The 17248-nt window shown below is 45.0% G+C and overlaps 1 protein-coding gene across 1 annotated transcript in view; it reads left to right on the top strand.

The window, feature by feature from the left end:
- The window catches only part of myo3a (myosin IIIA), a 683164-nt gene extending 674371 nt beyond the window's left edge, over window positions 1-8793 (top strand). The window contains exon 35 of the mRNA XM_072508449.1: window positions 8380-8793. Within this exon, the coding sequence (XP_072364550.1) occupies window positions 8380-8485 (106 nt within the window). The 3' untranslated portion in view covers window positions 8486-8793. The remainder of the gene's footprint in view (window positions 1-8379) is intronic.
- The last annotated feature ends 8455 nt before the right edge of the window (window positions 8794-17248 follow it).

The following is a 17248-nucleotide window of genomic DNA, read 5'->3' as shown; positions in this document are numbered from 1 at the left end:
ACCTTGTCAAAGGCTTTGCTAAAGTCCATGTAGACAACGTCTACTGCACTACCCTCATCTACCTTCTTGGTCACTCCCTCAAAAAACTCAATCAAATTTGTGAGACATGATTTTCCACGCACAAAGCCATGCTGACTGCCCTGAATCAGTCCTTGCCTCTCTAAATGCTTGTAGATCCTGTCTCTCAGAATACCTTCTAGCAACTTACCTACTACAGACGTTAGGCTCACCGGTCTGTAGTTCCCAGGCTTTTCCCTGCTGCCCTTCTTAAACAAGGGCACAACATTCGCCACTCTCCAATCTTCAGGCACCTCACCTGTGGCTGCCGATGATTCAAATATCTCGGTTAGGGGACCCGCAATTTTTCTGGGATTTTTCCAGATTGTGTAGTAACAAGGTCGCAAAGTCACAGGTTAAGACAAGAGGAGAATTCAGAAGTTAAAGTTGAAGTGCAATTATCAGAAATTATTTTTGATCAGATGATTGGAAAAGAACAGGTGGAGGATGAGGCGGATATTTTTAGTTCAGGACAATTGGCAGAATTGCAACAGAAAGATATAGAAATAAAATGGATGTATCTGAAAGCATACACAGAAGAGGCATCTGAGTGTATACCAGAGTGGTATTACCGTAAAAATGGTGTCTTGATGAGGAAATGGAGATCTTTACATATGCAGATGGGCAGAAGTTCATGAAGTGGTATTGGATTGAATTGGATTGGATTTGTTTATTGTCACATGTACCGAGGTACAGTGAAAAGTATTTTTCTGCGAGCAGCTCAACAGATCATTAAATACATGGGAAGAAAAGGGAAGAAAAGAAAATACATAATAGGGCAACACAACATAGACAATGTAACTACATAAGCACTGGCATTGGATGAAGCATACAGGGTGTAGTGTTAATGAGGTCATTTAGGAGTCTGGTGACAGTGGGTAAGAAGCTGTTTTTGAGTCTGTTCGTGCGTGTTCTCAGACTTCTGTATCTCCTGCCCGAAGGAAGAAGTTGGAAGAGTGAGTAAGCCGGGTGGGAGGGATCTTTGATTATGCTGCCCACTTTCCCCAGGCAGCGGGAGGTGTAGATGGAGTCAATGGATGGGAGGCAGGTTCATGTGATGGACTGGGCGGTGTTCACGACTCTCTGAAGTTTCTTGCGGTCCTGGGCCGAGCAGTTGCCATACCAGGCTGTGATGCAGCCCGATAGGATGCTTTCTATGGTGCATCTGTAAAAGTTGGTAAGGGTTAATGTGGACATGCCGAATTTCCTTAGTTTCCTGAGGAAGTATAGGCGCTGTTGTGCTTTCTTGGTGGTAGCATCGACGTGGGTGGACCAGGACAGATTTTTGGACATGTGCACCCCTAGGAATTTGAAACTGCTAACCATCTCCACCTCGGCCCCATTGATGCTGACAGGGGTGTGTACAGTGCTTTGCTTCCTGAAGTCAATGACCAGCTCTTTAGTTTTGCTGGCATTGAGGGAGAGATTGTTGTCGCTACACCACTCCACTAGGTTCTCTATCTCCCGCCTGTATTCGGACTCGTCGTTATTTGAGATCCGGCCCACTAGGGTCGTATCGTCAGCAAACTTGTAGATGGAGTTGGGACCAAGTTTTGCCACGCAGTTGTGTGTGTATAGGGAGTAGAGTAGGGGGCTAAGTACGCAGCCTTGCGGGGCCCCGGTGTTGAGGACTATTGTGGAGGAGGTGTTGTTGTTCATTCTTACTGATTATGGTCTGTTGGTCAGAAAATCGAGGATCCAGTTTCAGAGTGGGGAGCCAAGACCTAGGTTTTGGAGCTTTGATATGAGCTTGGCTGGGATTATGGTGTTGAAGGCGGAGCTGTAGTCAATAAATAGGAGTCTGATGTAGGAGTCCTTGTTTTCGAGATGCTCTTGGGATGAGTGTAGAGCCAAGGAAATGGCGTCTGATGTGGACCGGTTGCAGCGGTATGCGAATTGCAGTGGATCAAGGCGTTCTGGGAGTATGGAGGTGATGCGCTTCATGATCAACCTCTCGAAGCACTTCATTACGACTAAAGTCGGCCACTGGACGGTAGTCATTGAGGCACGTTGCCTGGTTCATCTTTGGTACCGATATGATGGTGGTCTTCTTGAAGCAGGTGGGGACCTCGGAGAGGAGTAGGGACAGGTTAAAGATGTCCCCGAATACCTCTGCCAGCTGGTCCGCGCAGGCTCTGAGTGCACCACCAGGGATCCCGTCCGGGCCCGTCGCCTTCCGAGGGTTCATTTTCAGGAAGGCCAATCTGACTTCGGAAGCTGTGATGGTGGGAATGGGTGGGAATGGGTGAATTATGGGCTGCTGGGGCACTCGCCAGCAGATTGTTGGTTACCTGCTCGAACCGAGCATAGAATGCATTGAGTTTATCGGGGAGGGGTGCGCTGCTGCCAGAGATACTGTTCGACTTTGCTTTGTAGCCCGTTATGTTGTTTAGTCCCTGCCACAACCGCCTAAAGTCTGTCTGTGACTCTTGCTTGGTTTGATTTCTCTCTTGGCATCTCGGATGGCTTTGCGGAGGTTGTACCTGGATTTCTTGTATAGGTCAGGATCGTCTGTCTTGAACGCCTCAGATCTGTCCTTCAGTAGGGAGTCACAGTATTGCCGGTAGGGTATAGAAAGAAGGTGTTGCGAGTAGCAAATGAGGTACCAGTGGGAGGTCATTTGGGAGTAAGGAAAACTCAAGCTAAAATCCAAAATCATTTTTATCGGCCTGGACTACATAAAGATGTGGGTAAATCTTTTCAATCATGTCACACATGTCAAGGAATAGGTAAAACTTAAACAGTGATAAAACCAGCGCCCTTAATACCCATTCCAGCTTCTGAGGAACCTTTTACAAGGGTCTTAATTGATTGTGTAGAACAGCTTCCTAAAACAAAAAGTGGGAATCAATATCTTTTGACTATAATGGATGTGTCTACAAGGTTTCCAGAGGCCATTCCAGTACGCAATATTACAGCGAAAAAGATTGTGGAGGAGTTACTTAAATTCTTTACTAGATATGGACTAACCACAGAAGTACAATCGGATCAAGGATCAAATTTTACCTCAAGGTTATTCAAAGAGGTTATGGCTAGCTTAGGAATAAAACAATTTAAATTAACTGTGTACCATCCAGAATCGCAGGGAGCATTAGAAAGGTGGCATCAGGCATTAAAGACAATGTTGAGGGCTTATTGTCAAGATTATCCAGAGGATTGGGACAAAGGAATTCTATCTGTACTGTTTGCAATTAGGATGCACCTAATGAGTCAACCAAATGCAGTCCTTTTGAACAAATTTTTGGTCATGAGGTAAGAGGACCACTTAAATTGATTCAGGAAACATTGGTGAGTCGGAACTTACATTATTAAATTATGTGTCAAATTTTAGGGAACGATTAATTAGAGCTGGGGAATTGGCTAGACAACATTTAAAGATTGCATAACATGTGATGAAATGGATAGCGGACAAGAAAACAAAAGTTCGTAGTTTTGCCAGTGGAGATAAAGTTTTAGTATTATTACCAGTGGTCGGTGAACCTTTATGATTTTGTGGACCTTGTCAGATTGAGAGGAAATTAAGTAAGGTGAATTATGTGGTAAGGACACCAGATAGAAGTGTGTCATGTGAATATGCTTAAAAGGTACTTTGAAAGGGAAGGAGAGCAAAAGGAGGAGGTTTTAATGATTCTAACTCAAAGTGAAGAACCAAATCCAGATGACTTTGAATTTGACATTCCTCAAATTAAATTGGAAAACGAGGATGTTCTTAAAAATTGGGATCAATTGTTGTGTTACCTTTCAGAGGAAAAACGAACTGACCTGAAAGAGTTATTGATACATGGACAAGTTTGTGGAGATAAATTGGGAAGTACTAAAATGGCTATACATGATGTAGATGTGGGAAATGCTGTTCCAATTGAACAGCATCCATATAGACTTAACCCTTTAAAATTGGCACAGGTTAACAAAGAGATTGAGAGTATGCTTAAAAATGGCATAATTGAAGTGGGTTGCAGCCAATGGAGCTCAACCATAGTGATGGTGCATAAACCAGATGGTACCCAACAGCTGTGTGTGGACGATAGAAAGGTTAATGCAGTTACAAGAACAGACTCTTATCCTATCCTACGCTTGGAGGATTGCACTGAGAAACTGGGACAATCAGATTTTATTTCCAAACTGGATTTACTTAAAGGTTACTGGCAAGTACCTTTATCCGAAAGGGCGAAGGAGATTTCAGCTTTTGTGACTCCAGATGGTCTATATCAATTCAAAGTTATGCCATTTGGCACGAAAAACGCCCCAGCCACATTTCAACGGTTAACTAACAAACTTATTTCAGGATTACCCAATTGTGCAGTATACATCGACAATCTGGTCATTTTTAGCCAGACATGGAAAGAGCATTTGAAGCATCTGATGAAGTTATTTGACCAACTTCAGGTGGCAGGTTTGGTAGTGAACCTAGCCAAAAGTGAATTTGGAAAAGCCCAAGTCACTTTCCTTGGCCATACAGGGTCGAATGGTCCCACAGAATGTGAAAACAAAAGTTATTGGGCAGTTTCCACTACCCGCGACACGAAAGGAAATAATGCAATTTCTTGGCATGAGTGTACTTTATCGAAAATTTGTGCCAAGTTTTAGCAGTGTGGTCGCTCCACTGACGGACTTGCTAAAGAAGCGCAGCAAATTTCAGTGGACAGCAGAGTGTCAACAGGCCTTTGATGGCCTGAAGGCTGTGTCAACCACTGCTCCTGTGTTAGCCATCCCAAATTATACAAAAACGTTCAAAGTGGCTGTTGGTGCGAGTGATGTGGACTAGAGCAGCCTATTGGTTATGTTTCTAAGAAATTAAATACACACCAGAAGAAGTAATCAATGATTGAGAAAGAGACTTTGAGCTAGGTGCTGGCTTTGCAACATTTTCACATTTATGTGAAAAGCAATCCGTTTGACACAATTATATATACTGATCATAATCCATTGACGTTTTTGGAGCGATTCCGGAATAACAATGCAAGGCTGTTTCGCTGGAGTTTATTGTTACAGCCATTTCATTTAAAAATAATACATGTGGCAGGATGAGAAAAGTGATTTCCTTCCACAAACACTAGTTGCCTATAAATAAGCCAAAACCAATGAGATTTTGCCCCTGTCTATCTTCCTCTACTTTTATTTAACCCAGTGCAACATCCAGCTTCAGACTGGTTATGATGTTAGTGATAGACTTCAGCTGCTGCTCTCCAGGCCATGCCACCAGGATACTTGCTCAGGTAGGATGATGGAACTAAATTGGCCCTGATGCTCACTTCTCCGTAGTGTGGTGAGTGATGGTCGTTGATAAAAAAAGAAAATAACCCTTTTAAACATCTTTTTTTTTTAAATCTCCCACTTTAAAAAATGTGATGCTGCCCTTTAAATTTTAAACCCTCTTTCAGCTCTTCAGCAACTCATTCGCAATGCCCGGCAATTTTTTAGAGGTTAATAACAGAAAACATGGCAGATAATGTATTATCATAATTAACCCATCATCTGAATATGTCCACCCAAAGTAAGCGGATGTTTTCTGAGTCAGTCGCAGAAGAAATCCTTGGAGAACTAGAATACTGCTATTTGCCTCCAAACAGGGAACAAAAAAATGGAAATCTGGATCAATCACTTTATGCCATAATTTAATAGACAGTATATTTATTTTCTTCATTTGTAGTTGCTATCCTTGTATAGATTCAATTTTTAAGAAAAATATAATTTAGTAAATCAGGAACCTGATATCAGCAAATGGTGGTGCCCAGTTTTATGACTGGTGACTGGTGTTCCTTAATGTTTATCATCTAGAATAACCCAGGGTGGTGACATGGGTCACAAAATATTTGGTTCAGTTGGATGCTGATTCTCAAAAGAAAATAGCTATTTAATTATCAAACAGATTATTCTTTCTCTGTCCTTTCTCTTTCAGGTGCTGACTAACACTGCAGTACATTTCCAGAATTTTTACTAACATAAAGATTTCCAACTTTCACAGATGCCGTTTTGGCCATATTATCTCTGCCTACCTATGGAGCCGATGCACCTGAAAGCAAATTCCCAGTGCAATCTTCATTTTCTGTCATTTTGAGCCACAAACTCAGCCCTGTGAAAAGGCACTGTTGACGCGCCTTCTGTCATTTCTGTACACTGCTAGCACTCTGTGAGATTTGTGAAACAGAGTTGATAATTATATAGGCAAAAATGCCAGCCTGTAAAGTGGCTGATTAAAACTGCTTTGTTTCCTAACTGAGTGCAGATTTGTCAATAACTTTTGAAATAATCCATGTGCTGAAAAATGAGATAGATTTGTCTGTCTTTGTCTTTGCCAGGATCATATTGTTCCGTCTTTCCTTTTGTCCTACATTTTTATGTATTGAATGTTCCAATTCATAGACACAAAAATTTCCCACAAGACTCTCCGCTCATAACCCAGTTTCAGATAGTGCAGAAACAACAACTGTGTACTTATTTGCCAAATTATATCAACTTTTCTTTTGATAGATATCCTATAAAGGATAGCCTGAATTTCCCCTCCATCGGGCATGTTGACAGGGCAAGCCTGAAAACAGATGCAAAATACACTTCCTGCATTTCATGCTGGTTGGCCAATAAACGGGCAGCCAGCATGAAATCCGTGCTAGGAAAGACTCAGCACTGCCGGGGAGGGCGGGCAATCTGAAAAAATAAATTGTGATCAGAAACTTATGCAAGGTGTGTCTCGGGCAGCACATTCAAACAAACCTCAGTCCTCAGGCACCTTTAACAATTTTATTTCAGCCCAGACAGTTCATCCTGCCCTGCATTGAGGTTGAGGCTGAAATGTAAAGATGCCTGGCCAATCGGCCCACCTGACAACCATAAGTGTAGACAGGCCACATAAAATTGTGTTAAATTGGCCCCTTAATAGGTTAAATTTCCTGCTTAATTGTTGTTGGGCATGCCTCCGACTCTCATGTGCACCACCGACTGAAGCATGTGTGATTATGATGGGTGGTATGGTAGCACAGTGGTTAGCACTGTTGCTTCACAGCACCAGGAACCCAGGTTCGATTCCAGGCTTGGGTCACAGTCTGTGCGAAGTCTGTACGTTCTCCCCACGTTTGCGTGGCTTTCCTCTGGGCGCTCCGGTTTCCTCCCACAAGTCCCGAAAGACGTGCTTATTATGTGAATTGGACTTCTGGGGCGAAATTCTCGCCCAACGGCGCGATGTCCGCCGACTGGCGCCAGAAACGGCGCCAATCAGACGGGCATCGCGCCGGCCCAAAAGTGCAGAATGCTCCGCATCTTTGGCGGCCTAGCCCCGACATTGAGGGGCTAGGCCGACGCTGGAGGGATTTCCGCCCGCCAGCTGGCGGAAATGGCGTTTGTTGCGCTGCCAGATGGTGCGGAAATGCGGCGCATGCGCGGGAGCGTCAGCGGGCGCTGTCAGTTTCCCGCGCATGCGCAGTGGGGAGAGTCTCTTCCGCCTCCGCCATGGTGGAGGCCGTGGCGGAGGCAGAAGGGAAAGAGTGCCCCCACGGCACAGGCCCGCCCGTGGATCGGTGGGCCCCGATCGCGGGCCAGGCCACCGTGGGGGCACCCCCCGGGGTCAGATCGCCCTGCGCCCCCCCCCCAGGACCCTGGAGCCCGCCCACGCCGCCTGGTCCCGCCGGTAAATACCAGCTTTGATTTACGCCGGCGGGACAGGCAATTTCTGGGCGGGACTTCGGCCCATCCATGCCGGAGAATCCAGCGGGGGGTCCCGCCAACCGGCACGGCCCGATTCCCGCCCCCGCCCAATCTCCGGTACCGTAGACTTCGGCGGGGGCGGGGATGGGATTCACGGCGGCCAACGGCCATTCTCCGACCCGGCGGGGGGTCGGAGAATGACGCCCCTGAATTCAGTAATAATAATAATCACTTATTGTCACAAGCAGGCTTCAATTAAGTTACTGTGAAAAGCCCCTAGTGTATTCAGTGTATCCGAACAGGCGCCGTAGTGTGGTGACTCGGGGATTTTCACAGTAATGTCATTGCGGCGTTAATGTAAGCCTATTTGTGGCACTGATAAAGATTATTTATTACGTGCATCTGATGTCTTTTCGCACAATTTCACGTGCTTCAGGATCGGGTACATGCCAGTCTGAGCAATATAAAATTCTGGCCAATCCTTCCAAAGATAACAGACATGCTAGCGAATCTTGATCCAATTTGTACCATTTTTTCTCCATTATTGATAGACAGATTAATGAATAATGATCTTATAGTTGAGTCACAGAGAATTGGACATGGGGATAAAACACTTCCAATATGTGGGTATCCTTTCCTGTAGTGAATATGTACCTAATTATTACATTTGACTTCAATCTGCAGCCCATCCGTTCCAAAAGAAGAAAGTCAAGATGAAGATAATCCATATGACTATAGAAAATTGCTACGTAAAACATCACAAAGGAATCGTCTGATCGAGCAATGTTAATTTATAATCTTGCAGCTTCCTTACTTATGTACTGGTTAAGTAAATTTCTGGAGCTGTCCCATACGTTTGCTGTTGTAAATAAGTTCATACTGTGCAGTAACAGCACTGCCACATGTATTAGTAGTTTGCTTGGATGCAATCAAGACAAGTAGTAAAGTACTCTGTGTTCAACTATAATCTGTATCTTTCCATGGTCATAATTAATGTTCTTTATGAAAACATAAAGCCAAATAATTTTTCAAAATGGAGAATGAACTGAAATCAGCTGACTCATGTAACAGTATTTTAACTACAAAGAAATATGAAATGCTCAGGAAAGAAACAAATAAAATTGTAGATTTTTAACTAAAGACCTGTTGTACTCATGTTATACCTTATTAAATAAGAATCAACAGTAAAATATTATGAGTGCTGGAAATCTGAATTAAAAACAGAAAATGCTGGAAATACTCAGCATGCCAGGCAGTATCCGGGTGTTGATGGGTGGAATCTTACCAGCTTTGAAAATTTCTACCATCAGGGAAAATGCAATTTCCCACTCGCATAATCAGTGAATCCTGCCTGCCTCACCATCTTCCCTGCGTGACCAATTGAGAGGCTGTCTCTGGAACCTCCACCCAAATAAGGATGGTGGGTAGGCCCAACAGGCAGAGAATGAAGGGATGTGCCTGATGCACCCAATGGCCAGCAGCCCCATTGGGAAATGTGAGCACTGCCATTGTAGATGGGGGACTGGTAGGACAGTGGGTAGCACTGTCGCTTCACAGCTCCAGGGTCCCAAGTTCAATTCCCAGCTTGGGTCACTGTCAGTGTGGAGTCTGCACGTTCTCCCCTTGTCCACGTGGGTTTCCTCCGGGAGCTCCGGTTTCCTCCCACAGTCCAAAGATGTGCATGTTAGGTGGATTGGCCATGCTAAATTGCCCTTAGTGTCCAAAGGGGGTGGGTGGGGTTGCTAGGTTATTAGTAATAATAATAATCACTTATTGTCACAAGTAGGCTCAATGAAGTTACTGTGAAAAGCCCCTAGTAGCCACATTCTGGCACCTGTTCGGGGAGGCCTGTACGGGAATTGAACCCGCGCTGCTGGCATTGTTCTGCATTACAAGCCAACTGTTTACCCCACTGTGCTAAACCAGCCCCTATGGCGTGGAAGTGTGGGCTTAAGTGGGGTGCTCTTTCCAAGGGCCTATGCAGACTCGATGGGCCGAATGGCCTCCTTCTGCACTGTAAATCCCATGTCTATTACTGCAACAGCACCTCAATGTGGAGGTGCCCTCTGAAAATGGCGAAAAAAGGTTTTTTAATATGGCCACAGCCGTCAGACTATCATTGTAAAAGAGGAAAGAGTGGTGAATTAGAGGAGGCCTCACCAGCCCACTGGTCTACCAGTAGAATGCTACCTGCTAGACTTCAATCACGATAGGAGGCCTGCATGCCACCAGTAAAATTCTGACAGCATTACCAAATTGCCTGTGCACCTAATTGCTGCTAATCTGCTACTTATATTTGTTGGGCAGATTAATGCTGGTCTCACCTGCTCGTGGCAAGATTGCTCAGATGTGGGAATGTGACAAAATGCCAATCCAACCTGTCTGATTTTCCTCCAGCACCTGTTTCCAACTACCTGCACATGTCTCTTATGTTTCCATCCAAAGTCTCAGATTGATTACATTTCATCAGAACTGTTCTAGAGCTGCACAGGAACAGTGGTTCCATTTTCATCAAGTTGAAAGAAAGTTCATCAAGTCATTGCCTTTCTCAACCATCTAACCAGGACACAATGGGGAAAAAATGCAACTTCCAAGAATGTTTAATGACTTTGAGGACAAAATCATTTCACCTTTATGTCCTATGCCATTTCCAGCTTATTAATAAATTAGTTTCCACAAGAATACTTTTGACTTGTGCATAAAGATGTTTTACTTTGGTTTATTTGAGAGGAAACATCTATGCAAATGATGAAAGTTTGCACTTGCATTTTGTATTTGCAATGTGTTATATACCGGTTCACTTTCTAATTTTATAGCTAGAACCGGGATTTTCAGCTTTACAGTAAAGTGTGGGGAGAAGGTGCAAGACTGTACCAGGGTGATATTTCTAAAAGAAGCAAAGAGGATGGGCTGAGTCTGTGGTTGATACCAAATTGTATGTAGACCACACCTGCTCCCCATTGTGATAGCCTCATTTGGTTATTAAAATATTGGTGGCATTTCTGGCAGTTGGCTCAATTACAAAGGGGGCGTTGTGGAGTCAGAAAGTTAGACTTCAGTAGCTATTAAAGTCCCGCTGTCTTCAAAAAGACCTCTACAGGTAACAGGAGACCAAATAGATGTTGGTTCAGTTTTAAGGAAGAAGTATGGCACAGGGAATAAAGCCACAAAAAATGAGACTCAGAACTAGACTACCTGTTCCACATGCAAAATCAAACAGCCAAAGGAAAAACTTTTGGCTTGATGCCCTTTGCCATACTTCGGCAAAGAGTCATCCTGACTCGATCAGTTCTCCCGCCACAGACTTGCTGAGATTGTCCAGCATTTTCTGTTTTTGTTTCAGATTCCAGCATCAGCAGTAATTTGCTTTTACCTGAACAGATCTGCCATCGAACCTATATAGAACTGGTGCCTGACCGGTACAGATAACTGATTAGCAGCAATTAAGTGCACACTTCCAGGCAATTTGGTAATGTTTTCAGAACCTTACAAGCTGAGACTAGTAAGCTAGAGGATGGAGTTTGGAGATACAGTACTTGTATTGGCAGTGACAAGAAGATTTTAAAAATTAAATAAAATAAGAAAATGCTGAAAATACTCAAATATGTCAAGAAGTATCTCTCGTAAGAGAGGTAGGATTTCCTGGTCCCAGAATAGGAGGCAGGTCTGGGGGAAGGAGGAAAGGTAGCAAGCCAGTTTAGAGCAGCGCCCTTGGGTACACTCGTATGTGGATTTGCTGCCTACTCAGTGGAGCCGGACAGCCACTGAAGTTCCAGAGATGTAGAGGAAAGGATTGCAAAGATGATTCTGGATAGGAGCAAAAGCAACAGGGTAGTTGTTATGGGGGACTTTAACTTTCCAAATATTGACTGGAAACGCTATAGTTCGAGTACTTTAGACGGGTCCATTTTTGTCCAATGTGTGCAGGAGGGTTTCCTGACACAGTATGTAGATAGGCCAACGAGAGGTGAGGCCATTTTGGATTTGGTACTGGGTAATGAACCAGGACAGGTGTTAGATTTGGAGGTAGGTGAGTACTTTGGTGATAGTGACCACAATTCGATTACGCTTACTTTAGTGATGGAAAGGGATAGGTATATACCGCAGGGCAAGAGTTATATCTGGCGGAAAGGCAATTATGATGCGATGAGGCAAGACTTAGGATGCATCGGATGGAGAGGAAAACTGCAGGGCATGGGCACAATGGAAATTGTTCAAGGAAAAGCTACTGTATGTCCTTGATAAGTATGTACCTGTCAGGCAGGGAGGAAGTGGTCGCGCAAGGGAACCGTGGTTTACTAAAGCAGTCGAAACACTTGTCAAGAGGAAGAAGGAGGCTTATGTAAAGATGACTCATGAAGGTTCAGTTAGGGCACTCAAGAGTTACAAGTTAGCTAGGACGGACAGAAAGAGAGATCTAAGAGCCAGGAGGGGACATGAGAAGCCTTTGGCAGGTCTAAGGATAACTCTAAAGCTTTCTATAGATATGTCAGGAATAAAAGAATGACTAGGGTAAGTGTAGGGCCAGTCAAGGACAGTAGCGGGAAGTTGTGCGTGGAGTCCGAGGAGATAGGAGAGGTGCTAAATGAATATTTTTCGTCAGTATTCACACAGGAAAAAGACAATGTTGTCGAGGAGAATACTGAGATTGAGGCTATTAGACTAGAAGGGCTTGCGGTTCATAAGGAGGAGGTATTAACAATTCTGGAAAGTGTGAAGATAGATAAGTCCCCTGGGCAGGATGGGATTTATCCTATAATTCTCTGGGAAGCTAGGGAGGAGATTGCTGAGCCTTTGGCTTTGATCTTCAAGTCATCTTTGTCTACAGGAATAGTGCCAGAAGACTGAAGGATAGCAAATGTTGTCCCCTTGTTCAAAAAGGGAAATAGAGACAACCCCGGTAACTATAGACCAGTGAGCCTTACTTCTGTTGTGGGCAAAATCTTGGAAAGGTTTATAAGAGATAGGTTGTAACAGATGGTTACATTCGCATTACATTCATCCCCCACCATCTGGCCTGCGAAATCCTACCAACTGTCCTGGCTTGGTACAATTCACACCTCTTCAACCTGGGGTTACCCCATCTCTGGATATGTAAAGATGTAATCACCTGCTAATGCTCGCATTCCAAGCATTGTTTGGTATCTTTGAATTTGTCTATATATGTGTTTCTGGAACAGACCTCTTAATTCACCTGAAGAAGGAGCAGCGCTCCGAAAGCTAGTGACATCGAAACAAACGAAACAACCAAAGTTGCCACCCAGGTTGATAGGGTTGTGAAGAAGGCCTATGGAGTGTTGGCCTTTATTGGTAGAGGGATTGAGTTCCGGAGTCGGGAGGTCATGTTGCAGCTGTACAGAACTCTGGTACGGCCGCATTTGGAGTATTGCGTACAGTCCTGGTCACCGCACTATAGGAAGGACGTGGAGGCTTTGGAGCGGGTGCAGAGGAGATTTACCAGGATGCTGCCTGGTATGGAGGGAAAATCTTATGAGGAAAGGCTGATGGACTTGAGGTTGTTTTCGTTGGAGAGAAGAAGGTTAAGAGGAGACTTAATAGAGGCATACAAAATGATCAGGGGGTTGGATAGGGTGGACAGTGAGAGCCTTCTCCCGTGGATGGATATGGCTGGCACGAGGGGACATAACTTTAAACTGAGGGGTAATAGATATAGGACAGAGGTCAGAGGTAGGTTCTTTACGCAAAGAGTAGTGAGGCCGTGGAATGCCCTACCTGCTACAGTAGTGAACTCGCCAACATTGAGGGCACTTAAAAGTTTATTGGATAAACAAATGGATGATAATGGCATAGTGTAGGTTAGATGGCTTTTGTTTTGGTGCAACATCGTGGGCCGAAGGGCCTGTACTGCGCTGTATTGTTCTATGTTCTATGTTCTATGTTCTAAACCTGTTGGACTTTAACCTGGTGTTGTAAGACTTCGTACAGAAAATACGAAGGCATGGGATTCAGGGTGATTTAGCAGTTTGGATCAGAAATTGGTTAGCTGGAAGAAGACAAAGGGTGGTGGTTGATGGGAAATGTTCAGACTGGAGTCCAGATACTAGTGGTGTCCCACAAGGATCTGTTTTGGGGCCACTGCTGTTTGTCATTTTTATAAATGACCTGGAGGAGGGCGTAGAAGGATGGGTGAGTAAATTTGCAGATGACACTAAAGTCGGTGGAGTTGTGGACAGTGCGGAAGGATGTTACAAGTTACAGAGGGACATAGATAAGCTGCAGAGCTGGGCTGAGAGGTAGCAAATGGAGTTTAATGCAGAAAAGTGGGAGATGATTCATTTTGGAAGGAATAACAGGAAGACAGAGTGCTGGGTTAATGGTAAGATTCTTGGCAGTGTGGATGAGCAGAGAGATCTCGGTGTCCATGTACATATATCCCTGAAAGTTGCCACCCAGGTTGAGAGGGTTGTTAAGAAGGCGTACGGTGTGTTAGCTTTTATTCGTAGAGGGATTGAGTTTCGGAGCCATGAGGTCATGTTGCAGCTGTACAAAACTCTGGTGCGGCCGCATTTGGAGTATTGCGTCCAATTCTGGTCGCCGCATTATAGGAAGGATGTGGAAGCATTGGAAAGGGTGCAGAGGAGATTTACCAGAATGTTGCCTGGTATGGAGGGAAGATTTTATGAGGGAAGGCTGAGGGACTCAGCCTTCATTAAATGTTTTTCCCTTCATTAAATGTTTTTAAGATAAAGATAGATAGTTTTTTGAAGAATAAAGGGATTAAGGATTATGGTGTTCGGGCCGGAAAGTGGAGCTGAGTCCACAAAAGATCAGCCATGATCTCATTGAATGGTGGAGCAGGCTCGAGGGGCCAGATGGCCTACTCTTGCTCCTAGTTCTTATGTTCTTATGACTTGAGGCTGTTTTCATTAGAGAGAAGAAGGTTAAGAGGTGACTTAATTGATGCATACAAGATGATCAGAGGATTAGATAGGGTGGACAGTGAGAGCCTTTTTCCTCGGATGTTGATGTCCAGCACGAGGGGACATAGCTTTAAATTGAGGGGAGATAGATATAGGACAGATGTCAGAGGTAGGTTCTTTACTCAGAGAGTAGTAAGGGCATGAAATGCCCTGCCTGCAACAGTAGTGGACTCTCCAACACTAAGGGCATTCAAATGGTCGTTGGATAGACATATGGACGATAAGGGAATAGTGTAGATGGGCTTTAGAGTGGTTTCACAGGTTGGCGCAACATCGAGGGCCGAAGGGCCTGTACTGCGCTGTAATGTTCTATGTCTATGTTATTGAGTTCTTTGAGAAGGTGACCAAACAGGTGGATGAGGGTAAAGCAGTTGATGAGGTGTATATGGATTTCAGTAAAGCGTTTCATAGATTTCATAGAATTTACAGTGCAGAAGGAGGCCATTCGGCCCATTGAGTCTGCACCGGCTCTTGGAAAGAGCACCATACCGAAGCCCACACCTCCACCCTATCCCCATAACCCAGTAACCCCACCCAGTAACACTAAGGGCAATTTTGGACACTAAGGACAATTTAACATGGCCAATCCACCGAACCTGCACATCTTTGGGCTGTGGGAGGAATCCGGAGCACCCGGAGGAAACCCACGCACACACAGGGAGAACGTGCAGCTTCCGCACAGACAGTGACCCAAGCCGGGAATCAAACCTGGGACCCTGGAGCTGTGAAGCAATTGTGCTATCCACTATGCTACCGTGCTGCCCCTAAGGTTCCCCATGGTAGGCTACTGCAGAAAATACAGAGGCATGGGATTCAGGGTGATTTAGCAGTTTGGATCAGAAATTGGCTAGCTGGAAGAAGACAAAGGGTGGTGGTTGATGGGAATTGTTCAGAGTGGAGTCCAGTTACTCGTGGTGTACCACAAGGATCTGTTTTGGGGCCACTGCTGTTTGAAGTTTTTCTAAATGACCTGGAGGAGGGCGTAGAAGGATGGGTGAGTAAATTTGCAGATGACACTAAAGTCGGTGGAGTTGTGGACAGTGTGGAAGGATGTTACAAGTTACAGAGGGACATAGATAAGCTGCAGCGCTGGGTTGAGAGGTGGCAAATGGAGTTTAATGCAGAAAAGTGTGAGGTGATTCATTTTGGAAGGAATAACAGGAAGACAGAGTGCTGGGCTAATGGTAAGATTCTTGGCAGTGTGGATGAGCAGAGAGATCTCGGTGTCCATGTACATAGACCCCTGAAAGTTGCCACCCAGGTTGAGAGGGTTGATAAGAAGGCAAATGGTGTGTTGGCTTTTATTGGTAGAGGGATTGAGTTTCGGAGCCATGAGGTCATGTTGCAGCTGTACAAAACTCTGGTGCGGCCGCATTTGGAGTATTGCGTGCAATTCTGGTTGCCGCATTATAGGAAGGATGTGGAAGCATTGGAAAGGGTGCAGAGGAGACTTACCAGAATGTTGCCTGGTATGGAGGGAAGATCTTATGAGGAAAGGCTGAGGGACTTGAGTCAATTTTCGTTAGAGCGAAGAAGGTTAAGAGGTGACTTAATTGAGGCATACAAGATGATCAGAGGATTGGATAGGGTGGACAGTGAGAGCCTTTTTCCTCAGATGGTGATGTCTAGCACGAGGGGACATAGCTTTAAATTGAAGGGAGATAGATATAGGACAGATGTCAGCGGTAGGTTCTTTACTCCGAGAGTAGTAAGGGTGAATGCCCTGCCTGCAACAGTAGTGGCATTCAAATGGCCATTGGATAGACAAATAGATGATAAGGGAATAGTGTAGATGGGCTTTAGAGTGGTTTCACAGGTCGGCACAACATTGAGGGCCGAAGGGCCTGTACTGCGCTGTAATGTTCTATGTTTTATGTTCTATGTTCTAGGGCTCCAATTCGTGATAATGTTCTGGCCTCACCAGCATATTGGCGGCAACAGAGAGACCTACCGCCATGTGAGGAGGCCAGCTGCTAAATGGAGGGGGCCTCCCAACAGCAGTGGTGAGGTGGGGTAGAGTTGGGATCAACAGAGCCGGAGGTTCCATTTCCCAAAAGAGTGGGGAGTGGACTGGGAATGCCATCTGCACAGACCCCATGGGCAATCCAGATGGGGTTCTCCCCTCTGATCAAAAATACTTGCATGTGGTCAGCTCTGCATATTGATTTTAACATCTGTCAGAGGGCACCTCTGGAACCCTGACCTGCCTCTTCAATGCCTACCTTTGCCAGTAAGTTTGTGGAAGCTGCAGAGCTGCCAGCCCTCTGCATGGACAGCACCAGGAGCTTCCCGCCCTCCTTAATTGGACAGTCTGCTCAATGGCAGCCAATCAGGAGACCTCCTCCAGGAAAATGTTTCCCCCAGTCCAATTTCCAGCAACTGAGGGCTCGGGACCCCCACCTTTCAGAGCCCTGAGCTCCGGAGTGAAATGAAAATGAAAATGGCTTATTGTTACAAGTAGGTTTCAAATGAAGTTACTGTGAAAAGCCCCTAGTCGCCACATTCCGGCGCCTGTTCGGGGAGTCTGGTACGGGAATTGAACCGTGCTGCTGGCCTGCCTTCATCTGCTTTAAAAGCCAGTGATTTAGCCCTGTACTAAACCAGTCCTCGTA

This window comes from Scyliorhinus torazame, chromosome 6 (genome assembly GCF_047496885.1).
Source record: "Scyliorhinus torazame isolate Kashiwa2021f chromosome 6, sScyTor2.1, whole genome shotgun sequence".
In the NCBI taxonomy this organism is placed as follows: Eukaryota; Metazoa; Chordata; class Chondrichthyes; order Carcharhiniformes; family Scyliorhinidae; genus Scyliorhinus; species Scyliorhinus torazame.
This window is presented reverse-complemented; position numbering and strand designations above follow the sequence as displayed.